Source organism: Episyrphus balteatus, chromosome 4, assembly GCF_945859705.1.
Source record: "Episyrphus balteatus chromosome 4, idEpiBalt1.1, whole genome shotgun sequence".
Taxonomy (NCBI): domain Eukaryota; kingdom Metazoa; phylum Arthropoda; class Insecta; order Diptera; family Syrphidae; genus Episyrphus; species Episyrphus balteatus.
Genome location: NC_079137.1, coordinates 45000390 through 45026478, shown reverse-complemented (window position 1 = coordinate 45026478; position 26089 = coordinate 45000390). Strand labels below are relative to the sequence as shown.

At 32.6% G+C, this 26089-nt stretch overlaps 1 protein-coding gene across 1 annotated transcript; it reads left to right on the top strand.

Annotated features, from left to right (window-relative positions):
• The first annotated feature begins 20348 nt into the window (after positions 1 to 20348).
• On the top strand, positions 20349 to 25601 carry LOC129919227 (uncharacterized). The gene has a single exon (XM_056000082.1). The coding sequence runs from the start codon at positions 20349 to 20351 to the stop codon at positions 25599 to 25601; it is 5253 nt and encodes a 1750-aa protein (XP_055856057.1).
• The last annotated feature ends 488 nt before the right edge of the window (positions 25602 to 26089 follow it).

The window sequence follows — 26089 nt, the reverse complement described above, 5'->3', positions numbered from 1 at the left end:
TTTAAATAACTTTTGTATTTATAGCCATACAAAAAAAAAGTTGTTTAACAGAGTTGAAGAGAATTTGAAGGTGACTAATATTTTCTCGTAAGGTTTTTTCATTTATTTTGATAAAAAGTGCTCAAAACTTAAAAACTTGTTCTTTATTTTTTTTTTTACTTTTTTGGCTTGTAACTTTTTTAATATTCAGAAAAAATTGTCTTAACATAAAAGAGGCGAAATTTAATTGTCAACGGTTTTTGTAAGCCAACATTTTACTAAAATGAACAGAATTCGAGATATTAAATAAAAACTAAAATCCAAGATGGCGGTACAAACTGCTGGGTCAAATTATTATTAATGCACTGGACTATTACTCTGACCTTAAAAACGTATATATAAAGAATAGATCAATTTATAATTTTTCTGGCACTTACATAATACGTCCTTGAATAATTGTCTATTAAAAATCTTCAATCAATGTAAAATCGCAGAAAAAAAATCGAATAATAAAAATTGAAGTCTTTGATCAATATTTTTCCATAAAACAAATATGTATATACCAAAATAAAGTCTTGATAACCATACATTAAATTTTCTTTGCCATAACAAACTCAGTACTAAATATCAATGCAAATATTTTTCACTTCTATGGACAAAACAAAATTCTATAAAAGCAATAACAATAAATTTAACCATCGACACAGAATGTGCTAATGAAACAATCAAGGTAATTTTCCAAACGACACACCAAACAGTGGTTCCTTATGTCTTAAAGTGTCATAATAAAATATCTCAAAAAAATGAATTTTTTTGAATAACTCCGCTAAAAAGAATGATCAGGTGGTGAGAAATTGGGTTTAAGCCTTTTAAATATGCCCCTATCGATCCATGAAATAAAAACTGACAGTGCGTCTGTGCGCAAGGTCAAATGACGCTTTGACTGGATTGGATTAGGTCGATAGCAAATAATAATAAAATAATATAGAAACATTTTTAATGAAATGTGAGAAGAACTAGTTTTTAATATACATTTTTAAAACAAAGACATAAGGATTTAATATTTCATGAAACCTTTTTCCAACACAATTTTATCAGAACACATTTGGCCTGAATATGCAACACTACCTGGTGAAAAATTCTGTCGTTATTTCAATAATAAAAAAAAAAAAATAGTTTTAAATATTGCGATTTTACAACACAGTTTTTAAATAAGTTTTGTATTAATTTTAACCGAGCGTCTAAGCACCCCAAAACTTGCAAAATTCAAAATTCTCTAAAAACAAAACTACAAGTCCAAAACTTATAGAAAATACATTTTTGTGCTCTGTGAGTCGATATCCTTCGAATACAATTCAATTGGAGTTGAAAAATTCACGTTTGAAGAAAATAACATTGCAAAATGTTTATCGTCATATCTCGTTAACCGAGCGTCTAAACACCCCAAAACTTGCAAAATTCAAAATTCTCTAAAAACAAAACTACAAGTCCAAAACTTATAGAAAATACATTTTTGTGCTCTGTGAGTCGATATCCTTCGCATACAATTCAATTGGAGTTGAAAAATTCACGTTTGAAGAAAATAACATTGCAAAATGTTTAAATCGTCATATCTCGTTAACCGAGCGTCTAAACACCCTAAAACTTGCAAAATTCAAAATTCTCTAAAAACACAAATTTACAAGTCCAAAACTTATAGAAAATACATTTTTGTGCTCTGTGAGTCGATATCCTTCGCATACAATTCAATTGGAGTTGAAAAATTCACGTTTGAAGAAAATAACATTGCAAAATGTTTAAATCGTCATATCTCGTTAACCGAGCGTCTAAACACCCCAAAACTTGCCAAATTCAAAATTCTCTAAAAACAAAACTACAAGTCCAAAACTTATAGAAAATACATTTTTGTGCTCTGTGAGTCGATATCCTTCGAATACAATTTAATTGGAGTTGAAAAATTCACGTTTGAAGAAAATAACATTGCAAAATGTTTAAATCGTCATATCTCGTTAACCGAGCGTCTAAACACCCCAAAACTTGCAAAATTCAAAATTCTCTAAAAACAAAACTACAAGTCCAAAACTTATAGAAAATACATTTTTGTGCTCTGTGAGTCGATATCCTTCGAATACAATTCAAATGGAGTTGAAAAATTCACGTTTGAAGAAAATAACATTGCAAAATGTTTATCGTCATATCTCGTTAACCGAGCGTCTAAACACCCCAAAACTTGCAAAATTCAAAATTCTCTAAAAACAAAACTACAAGTCAAAAACTTATAGAAAATACATTTTTGTGCTCTGTGAGTCGATATCCTTCGAATACCATTTAATTGGAGTTGAAAAATTCACGTTTGAAGAAAATAACATTGCAAAATGTTTAAATCGTCATATATCGTTAACCGAGCGTCTAAACACCCCAAAACTTGCAAAATTCAAAATTCTCTAAAAACAAAACTACAAGTCCAAAACTTATAGAAAATACATTTTTGTGCTCTGTGAGTCGATATCCTTCGAATACAATTCAATTGGAGTTGAAAAATTCACGTTTGAAGAAAATAACATTGCAAAATGTTTAAATCGTCATATCTCGTTAACCGAGCGTCTAAACACCCCAAAACTTGCAAAATTCAAAATTCTCTAAAAACAAAACTACAAGTCCAAAACTTATAGAAAATACATTTTTGTGCTCTGTGAGTCGATATCCTTCGAATACAATTCAATTGGAGTTGAAAAATTCACGTTTGAAGAAAATAACATTGCAAAATGTTTAAATCGTCATATCTCGTTAACCGAGCGTCTAAACACCCCAAAACTTGCAAAATTAAAAATTCTCTTAAAACAAAACTACAAGTCCAAAACTTATAGAAAATACATTTTTGTGCTCTGTGAGTCGATATCCTTCGAATACAATTCAATTGGAGTTGAAAAATTCACGTTTGAAGAAAATAACATTGCAAAATGTTTAAATCGTCATATCTCGTTAACCGAGTTTCTAAACACCCCAAAACTTGCAAAATTCAAAATTCTCTAAAAACAAAACTACAAGTCCAAAACTTATAGAAAATACATTTTTGTGCTCTGTGAGTCGATATCCTTCGAATACAATTTAATTGGAGTTGAAAAATTCACGTTTGAAGAAAATAACATTGCAAAATGTTTAAATCGTCATATCTCGTTAACCGAGCGTCTAAACACCCCAAAACTTGCAAAATTCAAAATTCTCTAAAAACAAAACTACAAGTCCAAAACTTATAGAAAATACATTTTTGTGCTCTGTGAGTCGATATCCTTCGAATACAATTCAAATGGAGTTGAAAAATTCACGTTTGAAGAAAATAACATTGCAAAATGTTTATCGTCATATCTCGTTAACCGAGCGTCTAAACACCCCAAAACTTGCAAAATTCAAAATTCTCTAAAAACAAAACTACAAGTCAAAAACTTATAGAAAATACATTTTTGTGCTCTGTGAGTCGATATCCTTCGAATACCATTTAATTGGAGTTGAAAAATTCACGTTTGAAGAAAATAACATTGCAAAATGTTTAAATCGTCATATCTCGTTAACCGAGCGTCTAAACACCCCAAAACTTGCAAAATTCAAAATTCTCTAAAAACAAAACTACAAGTCCAAAACTTATAGAAAATACATTTTTGTGCTCTGTGAGTCGATATCCTTCGCATACAATTCAATTAGAGTTGAAAAATTCACGTTTGAAGAAAATAACATTGCAAAATGTTTAAATCGTCATATCTCGTTAACCGAGCGTCTAAACACCCCAAAACTTGCAAAATTCAAAATTCTCTAAAAACAAAACTACAAGTCCAAAACTTATAGAAAATACATTTTTGTGCTCTGTGAGTCGATATCCTTCGAATACAATTCAAATGGAGTTGAAAAATTCACGTTTGAAGAAAATAACATTGCAAAATGTTTATCGTCATATCTCGTTAACCGAGCGTCTAAACACCCCAAAACTTGCAAAATTCAAAATTCTCTAAAAACAAAACTACAAGTCAAAAACTTATAGAAAATACATTTTTGTGCTCTGTGAGTCGATATCCTTCGAATACCATTTAATTGGAGTTGAAAAATTCACGTTTGAAGAAAATAACATTGCAAAATGTTTAAATCGTCATATCTCGTTAACCGAGCGTCTAAACACCCCAAAACTTGCAAAATTCAAAATTCTCTAAAAACAAAACTACAAGTCCAAAACTTATAGAAAATACATTTTTGTGCTCTGTGAGTCGATATCCTTCGAATACAATTCAATTGGAGTTGAAAAATTCACGTTTGAAGAAAATAACATTGCAAAATGTTTAAATCGTCATATCTCGTTAACCGAGCGTCTAAACACCCCAAAACTTGCAAAATTCAAAATTCTCTAAAAACAAAACTACAAGTCCAAAACTTATAGAAAATACATTTTTGTGCTCTGTGAGTCGATATCCTTCGAATACAATTCAATTGGAGTTGAAAAATTCACGTTTGAAGAAAATAACATTGCAAAATGTTTAAATCGTCATATCTCGTTAACCGAGCGTCTAAACACCCCAAAACTTGCAAAATTCAAAATTCTCTAAAAACAAAACTACAAGTCCAAAACTTATAGAAAATACATTTTTGTGCTCTGTGAGTCGATATCCTTCGAATACAATTCAATTGGAGTTGAAAAATTCACGTTTGAAGAAAATAACATTGCAAAATGTTTAAATCGTCATATCTCGTTAACCGAGCGTCTAAACACCCCAAAACTTGCAAAATTAAAAATTCTCTTAAAACAAAACTACAAGTCCAAAACTTATAGAAAATACATTTTTGTGCTCTGTGAGTCGATATCCTTCGAATACAATTCAATTGGAGTTGAAAAATTCACGTTTGAAGAAAATAACATTGCAAAATGTTTAAATCGTCATATCTCGTTAACCGAGTTTCTAAACACCCCAAAACTTGCAAAATTCAAAATTCTCTAAAAACAAAACTACAAGTCCAAAACTTATAGAAAATACATTTTTGTGCTCTGTGAGTCGATATCCTTCGAATACAATTCAATTGGAGTTGAAAAAATCACGTTTGAAGAAAATAACATTGCAAAATGTTTAAATCGTCATATCTCGTTAACCGAGCGTCTAAACACCTAAAAACTTGCAAAATTCAAAATTCTCTAAAAAAAAAACTACAAGTCCAAAACTTATAGAAAATACATTTTTGTGCTCTGTGAGTCGATATCCTTCGAATACAATTCAATTGGAGTTGAAAAATTCACGTTTGAAGAAAATAACATTGCAAAATGTTTAAATCGTCATATCTCGTTAACCGAGCGTCTAAACACCCCAAAACTTGCAAAATTCAAAATTCTCTAAAAACAAAACTACAAGTCCAAAACTTATAGAAAATACATTTTTGTGCTCTGTGAGTCGATATCCTTCGAATACAATTCAATTGGAGTTGAAAAATTCACGTTTGAAGAAAATAACATTGCAAAATGTTTAAATCATCATATCTCGTTAACCGAGCGTCTAAACACCCCAAAACTTGCAAAATTCAAAATTCTCTAAAAACAAAACTACAAGTCCAAAACTTATAGAAAATACATTTTTGTGCTCTGTGAGTCGATATCCTTCGAATACAATTCAATTGGAGTTGAAAAATTCACGTTTGAAGAAAATAACATTGCAAAATGTTTAAATCGTCATATCTCGTTAACCGAGCGTCTAAACACCCCAAAACTTGCAAAATTCAAAATTCTCTAAAAACAAAACTACAAGTCCAAAACTTATAGAAAATACATTTTTGTGCTCTGTGAGTCGATATCCTTCGCATACAATTCAATTAGAGTTGAAAAATTCACGTTTGAAGAAAATAACATTGCAAAATGTTTAAATCGTCATATCTCGTTAACCGAGCGTCTAAACACCCCAAAACTTGCAAAATTCAAAATTCTCTAAAAACAAAACTACAAGTCCAAAACTTATAGAAAATACATTTTTGTGCTCTGTGAGTCGATATCCTTCGAATACAATTCAATTGGAGTTGAAAAATTCACGTTTGAAGAAAATAACATTGCAAAATGTTTAAATCGTCATATCTCGTTAACCGAGCGTCTAAACACCCCAAAACTTGCAAAATTCAAAATTCTCTTAAAACAAAACTACAAGTCCAAAACTTATAGAAAATACATTTTTGTGCTCTGTGAGTCGATATCCTTCGAATACAATTCAATTGGAGTTGAAAAATTCACGTTTGAAGAAAATAACATTGCAAAATGTTTAAATCGTCATATCTCGTTAACCGAGTTTCTAAACACCCCAAAACTTGCAAAATTCAAAATTCTCTAAAAACAAAACTACAAGTCCAAAACTTATAGAAAATACATTTTTGTGCTCTGTGAGTCGATATCCTTCGAATACAATTCAATTGGAGTTGAAAAATTCACGTTTGAAGAAAATAACATTGCAAAATGTTTAAATCGTCATATCTCGTTAACCGAGCGTCTAAACACCCCAAAACTTGCAAAATTCAAAATTCTCTAAAAACAAAACTACAAGTCCAAAACTTATAGAAAATACATTTTTGTGCTCTGTGAGTCGATATCCTTCGAATACAATTCAATTGGAGTTGAAAAATTCACGTTTGAAGAAAATAACATTGCAAAATGTTTAAATCATCATATCTCGTTAACCGAGCGTCTAAACACCCCAAAACTTGCAAAATTCAAAATTCTCTAAAAACAAAACTACAAGTCCAAAACTTATAGAAAATACATTTTTGTGCTCTGTGAGTCGATATCCTTCGAATACAATTCAATTGGAGTTGAAAAATTCACGTTTGAAGAAAATAACATTGCAAAATGTTTAAATCGTCATATCTCGTTAACCGAGCGTCTAAACACCCCAAAACTTGCAAAATTCAAAATTCTCTAAAAACAAAACTACAAGTCCAAAACTTATAGAAAATACATTTTTGTGCTCTGTGAGTCGATATCCTTCGCATACAATTCAATTAGAGTTGAAAAATTCACGTTTGAAGAAAATAACATTGCAAAATGTTTAAATCGTCATATCTCGTTAACCGAGCGTCTAAACACCCCAAAACTTGCAAAATTCAAAATTCTCTAAAAACAAAACTACAAGTCCAAAACTTATAGAAAATACATTTTTGTGCTCTGTGAGTCGATATCCTTCGAATACAATTCAATTGGAGTTGAAAAATTCACGTTTGAAGAAAATAACATTGCAAAATGTTTAAATCGTCATATCTCGTTAACCGAGCGTCTAAACACCCCAAAACTTGCACAATTCAAAATTCTCTAAAAAAAAAACTACAAGTCCAAAACTTATAGAAAATACATTTTTGTGCTCTGTGAGTCGATATCCTTCGAATACAATTTAATTGGAGTTGAAAAATTCACGTTTGAAGAAAATAACATTGCAAAATGTTTAAATCGTCATATCTCGTTAACCGAGCGTCTAAACACCCCAAAACTTGCAAAATTCAAAATTCTCTAAAAACAAAACTACAAGTCCAAAACTTATAGAAAATACATTTTTGTGCTCTGTGAGTCGATATCCTTCGAATACAATTCAATTGGAGTTGAAAAATTCACGTTTGAAGAAAATAACATTGCAAAATGTTTAAATCGTCATATCTCGTTAACCGAGCGTCTAAACACCCCAAAACTTGCAAAATTCAAAATTCTCTAAAAACAAAACTACAAGTCCAAAACTTATAGAAAATACATTTTTGTGCTCTGTGAGTCGATATCCTTCGAATACAATTCAAATGGAGTTGAAAAATTCACGTTTGAAGAAAATAACATTGCAAAATGTTTATCGTCATATCTCGTTAACCGAGCGTCTAAACACCCCAAAACTTGCAAAATTCAAAATTCTCTAAAAACAAAACTACAAGTCCAAAACTTATAGAAAATACATTTTTGTGCTCTGTGAGTCGATATCCTTCGAATACAATTCAATTGGAGTTGAAAAATTCACGTTTGAAGAAAATAACATTGCAAAATGTTTAAATCGTCATATCTCGTTAACCGAGTTTCTAAACACCCCAAAACTTGCAAAATTCAAAATTCTCTAAAAACAAAACTACAAGTCCAAAACTTATAGAAAATACATTTTTGTGCTCTGTGAGTCGATATCCTTCGAATACAATTCAATTGGAGTTGAAAAATTCACGTTTGAAGAAAATAACATTGCAAAATGTTTAAATCGTCATATCTCGTTAACCGAGCGTCTAAACACCCCAAAACTTGCAAAATTCAAAATTCTCTAAAAACAAAACTACAAGTCCAAAACTTATAGAAAATACATTTTTGTGCTCTGTGAGTCGATATCCTTCGAATACAATTCAATTGGAGTTGAAAAATTCACGTTTGAAGAAAATAACATTGCAAAATGTTTAAATCATCATATCTCGTTAACCGAGCGTCTAAACACCCCAAAACTTGCAAAATTCAAAATTCTCTAAAAACAAAACTACAAGTCCAAAACTTATAGAAAATACATTTTTGTGCTCTGTGAGTCGATATCCTTCGAATACAATTCAATTGGAGTTGAAAAATTCACGTTTGAAGAAAATAACATTGCAAAATGTTTAAATCGTCATATCTCGTTAACCGAGCGTCTAAACACCCCAAAACTTGCAAAATTCAAAATTCTCTAAAAACAAAACTACAAGTCCAAAACTTATAGAAAATACATTTTTGTGCTCTGTGAGTCGATATCCTTCGCATACAATTCAATTAGAGTTGAAAAATTCACGTTTGAAGAAAATAACATTGCAAAATGTTTAAATCGTCATATCTCGTTAACCGAGCGTCTAAACACCCCAAAACTTGCAAAATTCAAAATTCTCTAAAAACAAAACTACAAGTCCAAAACTTATAGAAAATACATTTTTGTGCTCTGTGAGTCGATATCCTTCGAATACAATTCAATTGGAGTTGAAAAATTCACGTTTGAAGAAAATAACATTGCAAAATGTTTAAATCGTCATATCTCGTTAACCGAGCGTCTAAACACCCCAAAACTTGCACAATTCAAAATTCTCTAAAAAAAAAACTACAAGTCCAAAACTTATAGAAAATACATTTTTGTGCTCTGTGAGTCGATATCCTTCGAATACAATTTAATTGGAGTTGAAAAATTCACGTTTGAAGAAAATAACATTGCAAAATGTTTAAATCGTCATATCTCGTTAACCGAGCGTCTAAACACCCCAAAACTTGCAAAATTCAAAATTCTCTAAAAACAAAACTACAAGTCCAAAACTTATAGAAAATACATTTTTGTGCTCTGTGAGTCGATATCCTTCGAATACAATTCAATTGGAGTTGAAAAATTCACGTTTGAAGAAAATAACATTGCAAAATGTTTAAATCGTCATATCTCGTTAACCGAGCGTCTAAACACCCCAAAACTTGCAAAATTCAAAATTCTCTAAAAACAAAACTACAAGTCCAAAACTTATAGAAAATACATTTTTGTGCTCTGTGAGTCGATATCCTTCGAATACAATTCAAATGGAGTTGAAAAATTCACGTTTGAAGAAAATAACATTGCAAAATGTTTATCGTCATATCTCGTTAACCGAGCGTCTAAACACCCCAAAACTTGCAAAATTCAAAATTCTCTAAAAACAAAACTACAAGTCCAAAACTTATAGAAAATACATTTTTGTGCTCTGTGAGTCGATATCCTTCGAATACAATTCAATTGGAGTTGAAAAATTCACGTTTGAAGAAAATAACATTGCAAAATGTTTAAATCATCATATCTCGTTAACCGAGCGTCTAAACACCCCAAAACTTGCAAAATTCAAAATTCTCTAAAAACAAAACTACAAGTCCAAAACTTATAGAAAATACATTTTTGTGCTCTGTGAGTCGATATCCTTCGAATACAATTCAATTGGAGTTGAAAAATTCACGTTTGAAGAAAATAACATTGCAAAATGTTTATCGTCATATCTCGTTAACCGAGCGTCTAAACACCCCAAAACTTGCAAAATTCAAAATTCTCTAAAAACAAAACTACAAGTCCAAAACTTATAGAAAATACATTTTTGTGCTCTGTGAGTCGATATCCTTCGCATACAATTCAATTAGAGTTGAAAAATTCACGTTTGAAGAAAATGACATTGCAAAATGTTTAAATCGTCATATCTCGTTAACCGAGCGTCTAAACACCCCAAAACTTGCAAAATTCAAAATTCTCTAAAAACAAAACTACAAGTCCAAAACTTATAGAAAATACATTTTTGTGCTCTGTGAGTCGATATCCTTCGCATACAATTCAATTGGAGTTGAAAAATTGACGTTTGAAGAAAATAACATTGCAAAATGTTTAAATCGTCATATCTCGTTAACCGAGCGTCTAAACACCCCAAAACTTGCAAAATTCAAAATTCTCTAAAAACAAAACTACAAGTCCAAAACTTATAGAAAATACATTTTTGTGCTCTGTGAGTCGATATCCTTCGAATACAATTCAATTGGAGTTGAAAAATTCACGTTTGAAGAAAATAACATTGCAAAATGTTTATCGTCATATCTCGTTAACCGAGCGTCTAAACACCCCAAAACTTGCAAAATTCAAAATTCTCTAAAAACAAAACTACAAGTCCAAAACTTATAGAAAATCCATTTTTGTGCTCTGTGAGTCGATATCCTTCGCATACAATTCAATTAGAGTTGAAAAATTCACGTTTGAAGAAAATAACATTGCAAAATGTTTAAATCGTCATATCTCGTTAACCGAGCGTCTAAACACCCCAAAACTTGCAAAATTCAAAATTCTCTAAAAACAAAACTACAAGTCCAAAACTTATAGAAAATACATTTTTGTGCTCTGTGAGTCGATATCCTTCGCATACAATTCAATTAGAGTTAAAAAATTCACGTTTGAAGAAAATAACATTGCAAAATGTTTAAATCGTCATATCTCGTTAACCGAGCGTCTAAACACCCCAAAACTTGCAAAATTCAAAATTCTCTAAAAACAAAACTACAAGTCCAAAACTTATAGAAAATACATTTTTGTGCTCTGTGAGTCGATATCCTTCGAATACAATTCAATTGGAGTTGAAAAATTCACGTTTGAAGAAAATAACATTGCAAAATGTTTAAATCGTCATATCTCGTTAACCGAGCGTCTAAACACCCCAAAACTTGCACAATTCAAAATTCTCTAAAAACAAAACTGCAAGTCCAAAACTTATAGAAAATACATTTTTGTGCTCTGTGAGTCGATATCCTTCGAATACAATTCAATTGGAGTTGAAAAATTCACGTTTGAAGAAAATAACATTGCAAAATGTTTAAATCGTCATATCTCGTTAACCGAGTTTCTAAACACCCCAAAACTTGCAAAATTCAAAATTCTCTAAAAACAAAACTACAAGTCCAAAACTTATAGAAAATACATTTTTGTGCTCTGTGAGTCGATATGCTTCGAATACAAATCAATTGGAGTTGAAAAATTTACGTTTGAAGAAAATAACATTGCAAAATGTTTAAATCGTCATATCTCGTTAACCGAGCGTCTAAACACCCCAAAACTTGCAAAATTCAAAATTCTCTAAAAACAAAACTACAAGTCCAAAACTTATAGAAAATACATTTTTGTGCTCTGTGAGTCGATATCCTTCGCATACAATTCAATTAGAGTTGAAAAATTCACGTTTGAAGAAAATAACATTGCAAAATGTTTAAATCGTCATATCTCGTTAACCCCAAAACTTGCAAAATTCAAAATTCTCTAAAAACAAAACTACAAGTCCAAAACTTATAGAAAATACATTTTTGTGCTCTGTGAGTCGATATCCTTCGAATACAAATCAATTGGAGTTGAAAAATTTACGTTTGAAGAAAATAACATTGCAAAATGTTTAAATCGTCATATCTCGTTAACCGAGCGTCTAAACACCCCAAAACTTGCAAAATTCAAAATTCTCTAAAAACAAAACTACAAGTCCAAAACTTATAGAAAATACATTTTTGTGCTCTGTGAGTCGATATCCTTCGAATACAAATCAATTGGAGTTGAAAAATTTACGTTTGAAGAAAATAACATTGCAAAATGTTTAAATCGTCATATCTCGTTAACCGAGCGTCTAAACACCCCAAAACTTGCAAAATTCAAAATTCTCTAAAAACAAAACTACAAGTCCAAAACTTATAGAAAATACATTTTTGTGCTCTGTGAGTCGATATCCTTCGAATACAATTCAATTGGAGTTGAAAAATTCACGTTTGAAGAAAATAACATTGCAAAATGTTTAAATCGTCATATCTCGTTAACCGAGCGTCTAAACACCCCAAAACTTGCAAAATTCAAAATTCTCTAAAAACAAAACTACAAGTCCAAAACTTATAGAAAATACATTTTTGTGCTCTGTGAGTCGATATCCTTCGCATACAATTAAATTAGAGTTGAAAAATTCACGTTTGAAGAAAATAACATTGCAAAATGTTTAAATCGTCATATCTCGTTAACCGAGCGTCTAAACACCCCAAAACTTGCAAAATTCAAAATTCTCTAAAAACAAAACTACAAGTCCAAAACTTATAGAAAATACATTTTTGTGCTCTGTGAGTCGATATCCTTCGAATACAATTCAATTGGAGTTGAAAAATTCACGTTTGAAGAAAATAACATTGCAAAATGTTTAAATCGTCATATCTCGTTAACCGAGCGTCTAAACACCCCAAAACTTGCAAAATTCAAAATTCTCTAAAAACAAAACTACAAGTCCAAAACTTATAGAAAATACATTTTTGTGCTCTGTGAGTCGATATCCTTCGAATACAATTCAATTGGAGTTGAAAAATTCACGTTTGAAGAAAATAACATTGCAAAATGTTTAAATCGTCATATCTCGTTAACCGAGCGTCTAAACACCCCAAAACTTGCAAAATTCAAAATTCTCTAAAAACAAAACTACAAGTCCAAAACTTATAGAAAATACATTTTTGTGCTCTGTGAGTCGATATCCTTCGAATACAATTCAATTGGAGTTGAAAAATTCACGTTTGAAGAAAATAACATTGCAAAATGTTTAAATCGTCATATCTCGTTAACCGAGCGTCTAAACACCCCAAAACTTGCAAAATTCAAAATTCTCTAAAAACAAAACTACAAGTCCAAAACTTATAGAAAATACATTTTTGTGCTCTGTGAGTCGATATCCTTCGAATACAATTCAATTGGAGTTGAAAAATTCACGTTTGAAGAAAATAACATTGCAAAATGTTTAAATCGTCATATCTCGTTAACCGAGCGTCTAAACACCCCAAAACTTGCAAAATTCAAAATTCTCTAAAAACAAAACTACAAGTCCAAAACTTATAGAAAATACATTTTTGTGCTCTGTGAGTCGATATCCTTCGCATACAATTCAATTAGAGTTGAAAAATTCACGTTTGAAGAAAATAACATTGCAAAATGTTTAAATCGTCATATCTCGTTAACCCCAAAACTTGCAAAATTCAAAATTCTCTAAAAACAAAACTACAAGTCCAAAACTTATAGAAAATACATTTTTGTGCTCTGTGAGTCGATATCCTTCGAATACAATTCAATTGGAGTTGAAAAATTCACGTTTGAAGAAAATAACATTGCAAAATGTTTAAATCGTCATATCTCGTTAACCGAGCGTCTAAACACCCCAAAACTTGCAAAATTCAAAATTCTCTAAAAACAAAACTACAAGTCCAAAACTTATAGAAAATACATTTTTGTGCTCTGTGAGTCGATATCCTTCGCATACAATTAAATTAGAGTTGAAAAATTCACGTTTGAAGAAAATAACATTGCAAAATGTTTAAATCGTCATATCTCGTTAACCGAGCGTCTAAACACCCCAAAACTTGCAAAATTCAAAATTCTCTAAAAACAAAACTACAAGTCCAAAACTTATAGAAAATACATTTTTGTGTTCTGTGAGTCGATATCCTTCGCATACAATTCAATTGGAGTTGAAAAATTCACGTTTGAAGAAAATAACATTGCAAAATGTTTAAATCGTCATATCTCGTTAACCGAGCGTCTAAACACCCCAAAACTTGCAAAATTCAAAATTCTCTAAAAACAAAACTACAAGTCCAAAACTTATAGAAAATACATTTTTGTGCTCTGTGAGTCGATATCCTTCGCATACAATTCAATTAGAGTTGAAAAATTCACGTTTGAAGAAAATAACATTGCAAAATGTTTAAATCGTCATATCTCGTTAACCCCAAAACTTGCAAAATTCAAAATTCTCTAAAAACAAAACTACAAGTCCAAAACTTATAGAAAATACATTTTTGTGCTCTGTGAGTCGATATCCTTCGAATACAAATCAATTGGAGTTGAAAAATTTACGTTTGAAGAAAATAACATTGCAAAATGTTTAAATCGTCATATCTCGTTAACCGAGCGTCTAAACACCCCAAAACTTGCAAAATTCAAAATTCTCTAAAAACAAAACTACAAGTCCAAAACTTATAGAAAATACATTTTTGTGCTCTGTGAGTCGATATCCTTCGAATACAAATCAATTGGAGTTGAAAAATTTACGTTTGAAGAAAATAACATTGCAAAATGTTTAAATCGTCATATCTCGTTAACCGAGCGTCTAAACACCCCAAAACTTGCAAAATTCAAAATTCTCTAAAAACAAAACTACAAGTCCAAAACTTATAGAAAATACATTTTTGTGCTCTGTGAGTCGATATCCTTCGAATACAATTCAATTGGAGTTGAAAAATTCACGTTTGAAGAAAATAACATTGCAAAATGTTTAAATCGTCATATCTCGTTAACCGAGCGTCTAAACACCCCAAAACTTGCAAAATTCAAAATTCTCTAAAAACAAAACTACAAGTCCAAAACTTATAGAAAATACATTTTTGTGCTCTGTGAGTCGATATCCTTCGCATACAATTAAATTGGAGTTGAAAAATTCACGTTTGAAGAAAATAACATTGCAAAATGTTTAAATCGTCATATCTCGTTAACCGAGCGTCTAAACACCCCAAAACTTGCAAAATTCAAAATTCTCTAAAAACAAAACTACAAGTCCAAAACTTATAGATAATACATTTTTGTGCTCTGTGAGTCGATATCCTTCGAATACAATTCAATTGGAGTTGAAAAATTCACGTTTGAAGAAAATAACATTGCAAAATGTTTAAATCGTCATATCTCGTTAACCGAGCGTCTAAACACCCCAAAACTTGCAAAATTCAAAATTCTCTAAAAACAAAACTACAAGTCCAAAACTTATAGAAAATACATTTTTGTGCTCTGTGAGTCGATATCCTTCGAATACAATTTAATTGGAGTTGAAAAATTCACGTTTGAAGAAAATAACATTGCAAAATGTTTAAATCGTCATATCTCGTTAACCGAGCGTCTAAACACCCCAAAACTTGCAAAATTCAAAATTCTCTAAAAACAAAACTACAAGTCCAAAACTTATAGAAAATACATTTTTGTGCTCTGTGAGTCGATATCCTTCGAATACAATTCAATTGGAGTTGAAAAATTCACGTTTGAAGAAAATAACATTGCAAAATGTTTAAATCGTCATATCTCGTTAACCGAGCGTCTAAACACCCCAAAACTTGCAAAATTCAAAATTCTCTAAAAATCGCATACAATTCAAATGGAGTTGAAAAATTCACGTTTGAAGAAAATAACATTGCAAAATGTTTAAATCGTCATATCTCGTTAACCGAGCGTCTAAACACCCCAAAACTTGCAAAATTCAAAATTCTCTTAAAACTAAACTACAAGTCCAAAACTTATAGAAAATACATTTTTGTGCTCTGTGAGTCGATATCCTTCGCATACAATTCAATTGGAGTTGAAAAATTCACGTTTGAAGAAAATAACATTGCAAAATGTTTAAATCGTCATATCTCGTTAACCGAGCGTCTAAACACCCCAAAACTTGCAAAATTCAAAATTCTCTAAAAACAAAACTACAAGTCCAAAACTTATAGAAAATACATTTTTGTGCTCTGTGAGTCGATATCCTTCGAATACAATTCAATTGGAGTTGAAAAATTCACGTTTGAAGAAAATAACATTGCAAAATGTTTAAATCGTCATATCTCGTTAACCGAGCGTCTAAACACCCCAAAACTTGCAAAATTCAAAATTCTCTAAGAACAAAACTACAAGTCCAAAACTTATAGAAAATACATTTTTGTGCTCTGTGAGTCGATATCCTTCTGTTTGAGACTATGTGCACAAAGTGCCCAACATATAAAATAATACCCTATGAATTCTAAACCTAAACCTTATTTTTAATTACACTCAATTTAATTGGAAACAAGAGAGTAATTTACTCCGAAAACGAACTGTAACTTGTTTTGATCTTTAATTTTGCTTTGTGCTCTTTTTTCGCTTTGGTAAATTCTATTGTAATTTTGTTAAGATCTGCCCTTTTCATTTTGGACCATCACGGAGATCACACACATTTTATAAGTATCATACATTACAACATTTAATTAAACAATTATATTGAAATTCACACAAACATTTTTTTACTGTCTATTTCTACATAAAATACAAACTACCTAAACAAATCAAACATTTAAAATACAATCCATGATTTATTTGTAAGGGGCACGGAGTGGAGAGGCGACCAAAATAATAAAACCACAAGACAAGATGCTTCGACTTAAAACGCTTTATTGCAACTAAACTAACAATGATAAATATAATACAATTTGGTTCGCATCATTATATGCATTCGTATATGTACATAATCATAAAATACAAAGCTGTAACATCGTTCGATTTGGGGATTATAACATGTTAAACGTTTATAATATTTCGAGAGAGTACATAATAGCAAAAATATAATAATTGTTCAGAAATATAGGGTGTTCTTATAATTGAGTGATTGTTTAAGTTTTATTTCTTACAACTCCACCCTCTTTAAAATAAAATCGACCTCGATTTAATAAGATTAATATCATTATTAAAAGTATAAAAAACATGCATATAATAAAGCATATATAAAAGATTCTATAGTTTATAGATTATTTTTCGAATAGTATAAAATATACTTGATTTTAACATAAATTAAACAATCAATAAGATAAAATACAATATTTGAACATTTGATTTGTTACATAAAAAAAACATTTTGGTTTATTTAAACGAATTGAAAAATATTGCACATTGATACGTTTTACTTATTCATTCGACTTTGTATGGCGTCATATTTTTTTTTTAGGAGATGCAATCCCCCTCATACTGTGAAATCTGCAAATTTCTAAAGTTCTTAAATAGATATTTGTCACTTGGAAGCGCTTTTATAACTTGGTATGGATCTCTAATTTTTTCTAGATATTCACGAATATTTTCGTTAATATCACCCCTCTGCCGGATTCCAAAAAGCAAAAAGTTTGGTGTAAAACTTGGGGTTGGAAATACTATCACAGCACGCTTACCCTCCGCATGAGATCTTTTGACACCAAACGAAACATCATATTCGAAATTATTTATTGTTTCATGCATAAACATGCATTCGTTAAAACCGTATTTTAAATTATTCTCACATGCTATAGAAAAAAAATCATGCAAAATTTGAAAATGTTTCAGTTTTGTTAACGCATGTGGAACATTGCAAATAATTTTCTTTTCTAAAAGCTCATCTGAAAATTTTTTAAATTCTATCTCATGAGAATATGGCAATCTACTAGGCGCGCAGTTAAAAACATTGTTCGTATCAGTCAAATTAGTTTTCAATTCAATCTCATTTTTATTCGCTTCTTTTGAATCACAAGTCGTAAAAACATTTCCACAGTCTAAATCTCGAATTTTGTTTTTTTCATCTAGGCTTAATTTTTCATTATTATTTAAAGTAACTTTATCATCGCGACTTTCAAACGTATCAATGCTCAAAATTTCTTCATTAACAACATTTAATTCACTCTCTTTGGCACAATTTTTTTCACATAAAATTAATGGTTTACCATTTAACGTAAGTTTTAAATTTGTTTTTGATAAAAAATCTCGCCCCAAAATAATGGCGTCTCTCATAGAATCATTTTTTACAACAAATAAACATAAATTCTTAAAACTAAAATCATAAGCCTTAATATTGCAAACAACCTTACCATAAATAATTAATTTGCTATTATTGATTCCCACGAAGTCACAAGTTGAAGAGTCGATCGATGTCATCAAATAAGGTGGTACATATTTTTGCTGGATAAAGCTTATTGGACTGCCAGTGTCAATCATTGTCTCGGCTTGTAGTTTGGTGGTTATAGGCTGATCGTCACTGAGGAATGTATACTCAAACATTCCATGGAAATCGTCTTGATGTTGTTGTTTAGCAATATCACCACCTTCTAAAACACACACAGCTGATTTTGGACAATTTTGTATGATATGCCCCATTTGACCGCATTGAAAACAAGAGCCCTTCTCTCTGCGTGGCTTTGGACATCTAGTGAGCACATGTCCAACGTCATTGCAGTTAAAGCATCTAATTTTGTTCATGCTAGGAACTGGTTTATATTCATTTGTCGTCGTTTTGCTCACAGATGATGATGATTGGAACTCTGACGTCTTCATTTGCTCATACTTTCTAAGCATTCTCTTCAGGTCCGCAATACTGTTCGCTGTAAGCAAAATTTGTTTGTTAGACATCGTATCGGGTATACCTTTAATAACATAATATATGATATCTTGCTCCTCGATATCAGCTGAGCTTGCTATCTCCTGCATGATAAGCACATATTGTTGAATGCTTTCATCTCCTCGTTTTCTCCGATTTCGTAAATTGTTGTGGACATCTGCTGCGGTTGAATGTTGTTGGAACTCATTGATAAGAGCACTCTTGAGTTCACTCCAAGAACGGCATGTCACAGACCTTAAAAAGAGTTTCGCTGTCCCTTTCAGCAAACGTTGAGCATAAATGAAACACTTGGCATCATCAAATTTGTAAATTTGCTGGGATTCTTCGATGCTCTTAATCCATTTGGTCACAGGAAAATTGTCGTCACCAGAAAATGTTTGAAGAGACTCCTCGATGTCTCTAAATGAAAAAACTGATTGGGTTATCTCAACAGGATGATTTAATTCAGCCAATTTTCTCTGAAGCAAACGAATCTCCTCTTTTCTTGCCACGATCTGTCTCAAACTGTCCAATTGCTGCAACACCAATCTATTTTCCTCTTCAAGTTGGGAAGATTCATCGGAGTTGTGGTCATCAATTTCGCCTGGAGGAAAAAGTTCTTCGACCTGGGACTCCTCTAGTTGTTCAAGGCCTTCCTCCAAACGAAGCTTTAAAGCTGACTTAAGGCCATTTGTTGGAAGCCCAATTTCAGCTAGCTTGTCCTTGAGTTGTTGCACAGTTGCAATTTCAATAAAACGCGAAGCTCTTGTGGTCATCTTTACAGCGCTTGATTTTTCTCGTTCTTTATATTAAATCGCCAATAAAATAAAATTTCACAAAAAGATTTCGTAACTTAATTTCTTAATGTAAACTCTTAAAACATAAATTACTTGGCGCATTTAATGACATAATTAAAGTACTTTGAGAAAAAAAAGTTAAAGTGACTGTACTAATCGACTGTACTTAATCCCACTTCTGAGGATGTAAGGGGCACGGAGTGGAGAGGCGACCAAAATAATAAAACCACAAGACAAGATGCTTCGACTTAAAACGCTTTATTGCAACTAAACTAACAATGATAAATATAATACAATTTGGTTCGCATCATTATATGCATTCGTATATGTACATAATCATAAAATACAAAGCTGTAACATCGTTCGATTTGGGGATTATAACATGTTAAACGTTTATAATATTTCGAGAGAGTACATAATAGCAAAAATATAATAATTGTTCAGAAATATAGGGTGTTCTTATAATTGAGTGATTGTTTAAGTTTTATTTCTTACATATTATTGAACATTTTCTGGTCCTTCGAGATAATCGGATTAAAATTGAATTTAGGAAGTGATTGTGAACATTTTAATGCTAAAAATTAAATCAATTGTACCTACAATTTACTGTTAGCTGAATAAGTATGAATTTCATGAATATCATATAAATTTTTGTGGTTTTATTATCACTGCATGTGCATGAGAACATACACCCAAACATTTTTTGATACAAAATTTTTGCAAAATCAAACGGTAAAATACCACTGATATTCGATTGGTAATCTATGGCATGATTAATCCAATGCATGTGTTTTTTTTTTTCTTGCATGAACTCTTTACAAACTTTTTATGAACATTTTGATTTGATGATCGGTTATTAATTATAAAAAGCAAATTTATTTCTTTTTGAATTTTTTTACAAAAAATTGCATTACATAGACTATAAAAATGAACATAGTTAAAGTGAGATGTGGCCATGCCAAGGCGGGAATAACTAGGGCATTATCATTCGCATTGACAATCGATGATTCCACATCAATCGATTTGTTGGAAATTCATATGACTCGGCTTACGGACGCCTGGTCTAATTTCACAACTCACCAGGATAGCTTGTATGAATTTTGCGATGACGAAGCGTTTGTAGATCCAGAGGAAGAGTTTGCCGAGTACGAAGATAAGTACTGTCAGGCTTATGCTTTAATACAAAATTCAATTCGCAATCTCTCAAAGTCTAGTTCTATAACAGATCAATCGTTAGGTGATACATTAGCGTCTCAGCAAGCTTCAATTCTAAAAAAATTAGATGCAAATCAAGTTAACCCCAAAACTGTCAAATTGCCAGAGTGTAAAATTCCTACATTTTATGGTGATTACAAAGACTGGCCTGGTTTCAGGGATCTTTTTACTGGAACAATTGATCGTAACACTTCGATTACTGCAACTCAAAAGTTTCAGTATCTAAAATCTTTTTTGGGTGGAGATGCAGCAAACCTAATTAAACATATTTCATGTTCCGAGAATAATTATTTAGAAGCGTGGGATAAACTTGAGGCGCGGTTCGACAAGAAACATTTAATTATTCAATCGTTCATACAATCGTTTATTTCGTTGCAATCGTGTAGTTCTAACAACGTGCAGTCTCTTCGAAAACTGACAGATGGGGCTGACGAGACCATACGAGGTTTAAAGGCACTTGGTTCTGAGTCGAGAGATCCTTGGCTTATTTTTATTTTGCTACAAAAAGTAGACCACGAAACAAAACAGGCATGGGCAGAAGAAATCGGTTCAAACGATGAATGTACTATTAGCAAATTTCTTGAATTTTTGGAAAACCGCTGTAGCTGCCTTGAATCATGCTATACGTTACCTGTAACTCGTTCTTCTAAAACAACCAACAAGGCTCAAAGTAGTGTTCGAACACACTTGGTGGAAACCAAAATAGGGTGTCCCAAATGTCAAGAAGACCATCTTCTTCCTTCTTGTAAGGCATTTATGGGCTTATCGGTGGATGCACGCCGTAAATTCGTTAAGGAAAAGTCTTTATGCTTTAACTGTCTTCGATCAGGTCATCCTTCCAACAAATGTCATTCTAACTTTCGATGTAAGATGTGCTCTACTCGTCATCACACTCTAGTACATCCTATACAAAACGCAAACACGTCACATTCAAATACAAGTTCTAATCAGGATGAAAAGCAATCTCCTCCTTCTTCGTCACCACGACAGGATACTATTGATCCCATTGTAATTAACCATTCTCTTGAAGCCAATCATCATACAAGTACTATTCTTCCTACTGCTGTGGTTAGAACTCGTGATAAGCAAGGAGTTTATCAAAATATTCGTGTACTACTTGATACAGGATCCCAAGTTTCCTTCGTGACTGAACAATGTGTTCAACGACTAGGGCTCTCTCGGAAACGAATACGTATTCCTATTTTGGGAGTCGCATCTACTTCGGCAGGTGTTACTAACGGTCTGGTAAACCTGACTATACATTCCACACATGATTCAAATAATATTGACATCGATTGTTACGTCATTACAAAGTTGACATCGTTGCTTCCATCAACTGAAATAACAAATATCGATTTCACTAAAATATTTTCCATGAACCTAGCAGATCCAGCCTTCAATATTCCTGGCCCAATAGACATTTTGATTGGATCAGATAAAGTGTTTAGCATTATTAACGGACCATCTGAAGCAATAGTTACAGGGGGTCCTAAATCAATTCCGACTATATTCGGCTGGGTGATAGCTGGAAGCTATCAGCAGCAAGATTCACGAGATAAGGCAGTAAGGTCATTTTGCACTCGATTAGACTACTCGCAACATGTCGATTTGGAACGCTTTTTTCGACTAGAAGAGGTTAATTATGAACCATTTCTATCGGTTGAAGAGCAACAAGCTGAAGAGCATTTTGCTTCAACACACAGACGTCATGAAGATGGAAAATACATGGTTGAGTTACCATTTAAAAATAATGTTATTCTTAATGAAGAAGGTTCACTTCGGTTGGCATTAAATCGACTATTTTCTATCGAACGCAGATTCTTATCTGATCCAAATCTGAAAACATCGTATTCAAAATTTATAGAAGAATATATATCGCTTGGTCATATGGAAGAAATTCCACCAAATGAACTACAAAAATCAACGCCACATTATTATTTGCCACATCACCCAGTTATAAAAGAAGATAGCACCACAACCAAGGTGCGCGTGGTGTTTGATGGTTCTGCTAAACTAAATCACAGCGGCACCTCGTCTTTGAATGAATCACTTCTCGTTGGCCCCACAATTCAGCGGGACATATTTTCTATCTGCCTAAGATCTCGTCGTCATTCATATACAATTACAGGGGACATCGAAAAGATGTACCGCCAAATCTGGATTTCCCCTAAGCACACAAATTTTCAGCGGATTATTTGGCGTGACAATCCTGAAGACCCTATTAAACATTTTAAGCTTTTGACGGTAACGTATGGTACTTCAGCTGCTCCTTTTTTGGCAGTACGAACTCTCAAACAACTTGCATTAGACGTCGCTGAAAGTAACCCACGCGTTAGTTCGATTATTTTAAACGATTTTTACGTTGATGATATAATAACCGGTGCTGACTGCGTTGACGAATTGATTTCTCTTCAAAAAGAACTGGTAGATGTGCTCCATAGCGCCGGTTTCAACCTTCGCAAATGGACCACAAACTGCTGGCCTCTTCTACTATCACTACCAGAAGATCAACGACAGATGTCGCCAATTGAATTCGAAGATTCTAATATGGTTAAGGTGCTTGGGTTGCAGTGGTGTCCATCAAAGGATTCTTTCACGTACAAGGTCAAATTTCCTAACAAACTAAACTGTACAAAACGCGGAATACTTTCAGATGCTTCAAGAATTTTTGACCCACTTGGATTTGTTGCACCGGTTATAATCGCAATCAAGATATTCTTTCAAGACCTTTGGCGAGAAAAGTTGGGCTGGGACGACCAGGTTCCGGAGGAAATGGCACTTCGTTGGACTACCATTCGAGATCAGCTTCATCTCATCGAGTCTATTTCTGTCCCTAGAATCATATGGACCAACAAAATAAATTGTGAACTACATGCCTTTTGCGATGCTTCTTTGGATGCCTATGGAGCTGTAGTGTATTGCCGTAGTATAAGCCTAAGTGGAGGTATTTCTGTGTCTTTGGTGGCCGCCAAGACCAGGGTCGCACCCATTAAAATTCTTTCTCTTCCTAGGCTCGAGCTATGTGGAGCTTTGCTACTAACACACCTAATTAATAAAATAAAACTATCTTTACAGGCTGATGATCTAAGAGTATTTGCGTGGACAGATTCCGCAATCGTTTTGCATTGGTTGTCTGCAACCCCCAAAAAATGGTCTGTTTTCATAGGCAATCGAACATCAGAAATTTTATCGTCAATTCCTCGAAAAGCATGGAATCATGTAAGGTCTGAATGTAATCCAGCTGACGTTGCATCCCGTGGAATCTCACCACAAACCTTAACGTCCTTTAGCATGTGGTGGAATGGACCAGCTTGGCTCAGCAAAGAATCTAGTGAATGGCCATTATCACAGTATGGTATACAAGATATATGTGCAGATCAATTAGAGGAACGTAAATCAAATAATGTTCAGGTATTTGTGTCCAATATAAAATATAAAATTCGAGATAAAATACTACAGGAAATCATCGCAAAGTCATCTAATTGGATAAAATCGGTGCGCGTACTAGCCTACATATTTCGTTTTATAAGAAACTATCTCCATTTACCAAAAGCTAATGATTGTAATTATCTAACTACAGAAGAAATCGCGGAATCAAAAACTCGTTTAATTAAATGTGCTCAGAACTCAACTTTTTCGTCTGAAATTGAAATTCTTAACAATTTTAAAGAGCTGCCGTCGCGTAGTAAGCTTATATCCTTGTCTCCGTTCCTCGATCAAAATAATGTGCTTCGCGTTGGTGGTCGCCTTTCTTACTCGGACTTATCTTTCAATGAAAAGCATCCTATAATCTTATGCAAATCGCATCGAGTAACAAAATTAATCGTTGAATACACTCACACTCATTATCTCCATGCCGGTGTATCTCTAGTGTTTACAATACTTAAACAAAACTATCACATCATTGGGTGCAGAAACTTGTTGCGAAAAACAATACACGATTGTGTTAAATGCTTTAGGCAGCGCAAGACATCATCTACTCAATTCATGAGTGATCTTCCAGTTGAGCGGGTACGATTTTCTCGTCCCTTTAGCAAAGTTGGTTGTGACTATGCAGGCCCTATAACTTTGCGTTTAACTCATGGGCGAAATCCCAAGTTTATAAAGGCATACATAGCTATTTTTGTATGTTTCGTTACTAGAGGTATACATATTGAACTTGTCGGAGATCTTTCTTCAAACGCGTTTCTCTTGGCTTTAGATCGGTTCGTGTCACGTCGCGGAAAGCCTTCAGAGATATGGAGTGATAACGCAACAAACTTCCATGGCGCAAAAAGAATCCTTGGAGAGCTTTACAATCTTCTCCTCAGTGAACAACACCATAATATAATCATCGACCATCTCTCTAAAGACCATATAACCTGGAAATTTATACCACCTTCCGCACCTCATTTTGGAGGATTGTGGGAGGCTGGTGTAAAGTCTGTTAAAAACCACCTTAAACGTGTAATCGGAGAAAATAGACTAACATATGAAGAAATGTATACTCTGCTTGCTAAAATCGAGTGCCTCCTTAATTCGCGCCCTATGTGGCAAACTTCAGACTACGAACCCACAGCCTTGTCTCCCTCCCACTTTATGATAGGAGAATCGTACTCTGCAATCCCTCAACCAGATCTTATTCATTTAAATATTCCAAAGCAAACTAACTGGTATCTCTTACAGACATTGATGCAAGGGTTTTGGAAGCGGTGGCACCACGAATATCTGACGTCTCTACAAAATCGACCCAAGTGGAAGAAGTTCCAACCCAACTTACAAATAGATGACATTGTTTTGCTCAAGGAACCTAACTTGCCCCCGTCTAAATGGATTCTTGGCCGCATAATCAACACACATCCGGGTGAAGACGACAGATGCAGAGTTGTTACCGTGCGAACACAATTTGGCAATTATACACGCCCTATAGTAAAAATAGCTCCTTTGCCAAAAACTGAAAGACCGGAGTCTTCCAGGGGGGGCTGAATGTTTGAGACTATGTGCACAAAGTGCCCAACATATAAAATAATACCCTATGAATTCTAAACCTAAACCTTATTTTTAATTACACTCAATTTAATTGGAAACAAGAGAGTAATTTACTCCGAAAACGAACTGTAACTTGTTTTGATCTTTAATTTTGCTTTGTGCTCTTTTTTCGCTTTGGTAAATTCTATTGTAATTTTGTTAAGATCTGCCCTTTTCATTTTGGACCATCACGGAGATCACACACATTTTATAAGTATCATACATTACAACATTTAATTAAACAATTATATTGAAATTCACACAAACATTTTTTTACTGTCTATTTCTACATAAAATACAAACTACCTAAACAAATCAAACATTTAAAATACAATCCATGATTTATTATTGAACACCTTCGAATACAATTCAATTGGAGTTGAAAAATTCACGTTTGAAGAAAATAACATTGTAAAATGTTTAAATCGTCATATCTCGTTAACCGA

Excerpts from the sequence above, each read along its gene's own strand:
- LOC129919227 (XM_056000082.1), top strand. The coding sequence starts at position 20,349 with ATGAACATAGTTAAAGTGAGATGTGGCCATGCCAAGGCGGGAATAACT.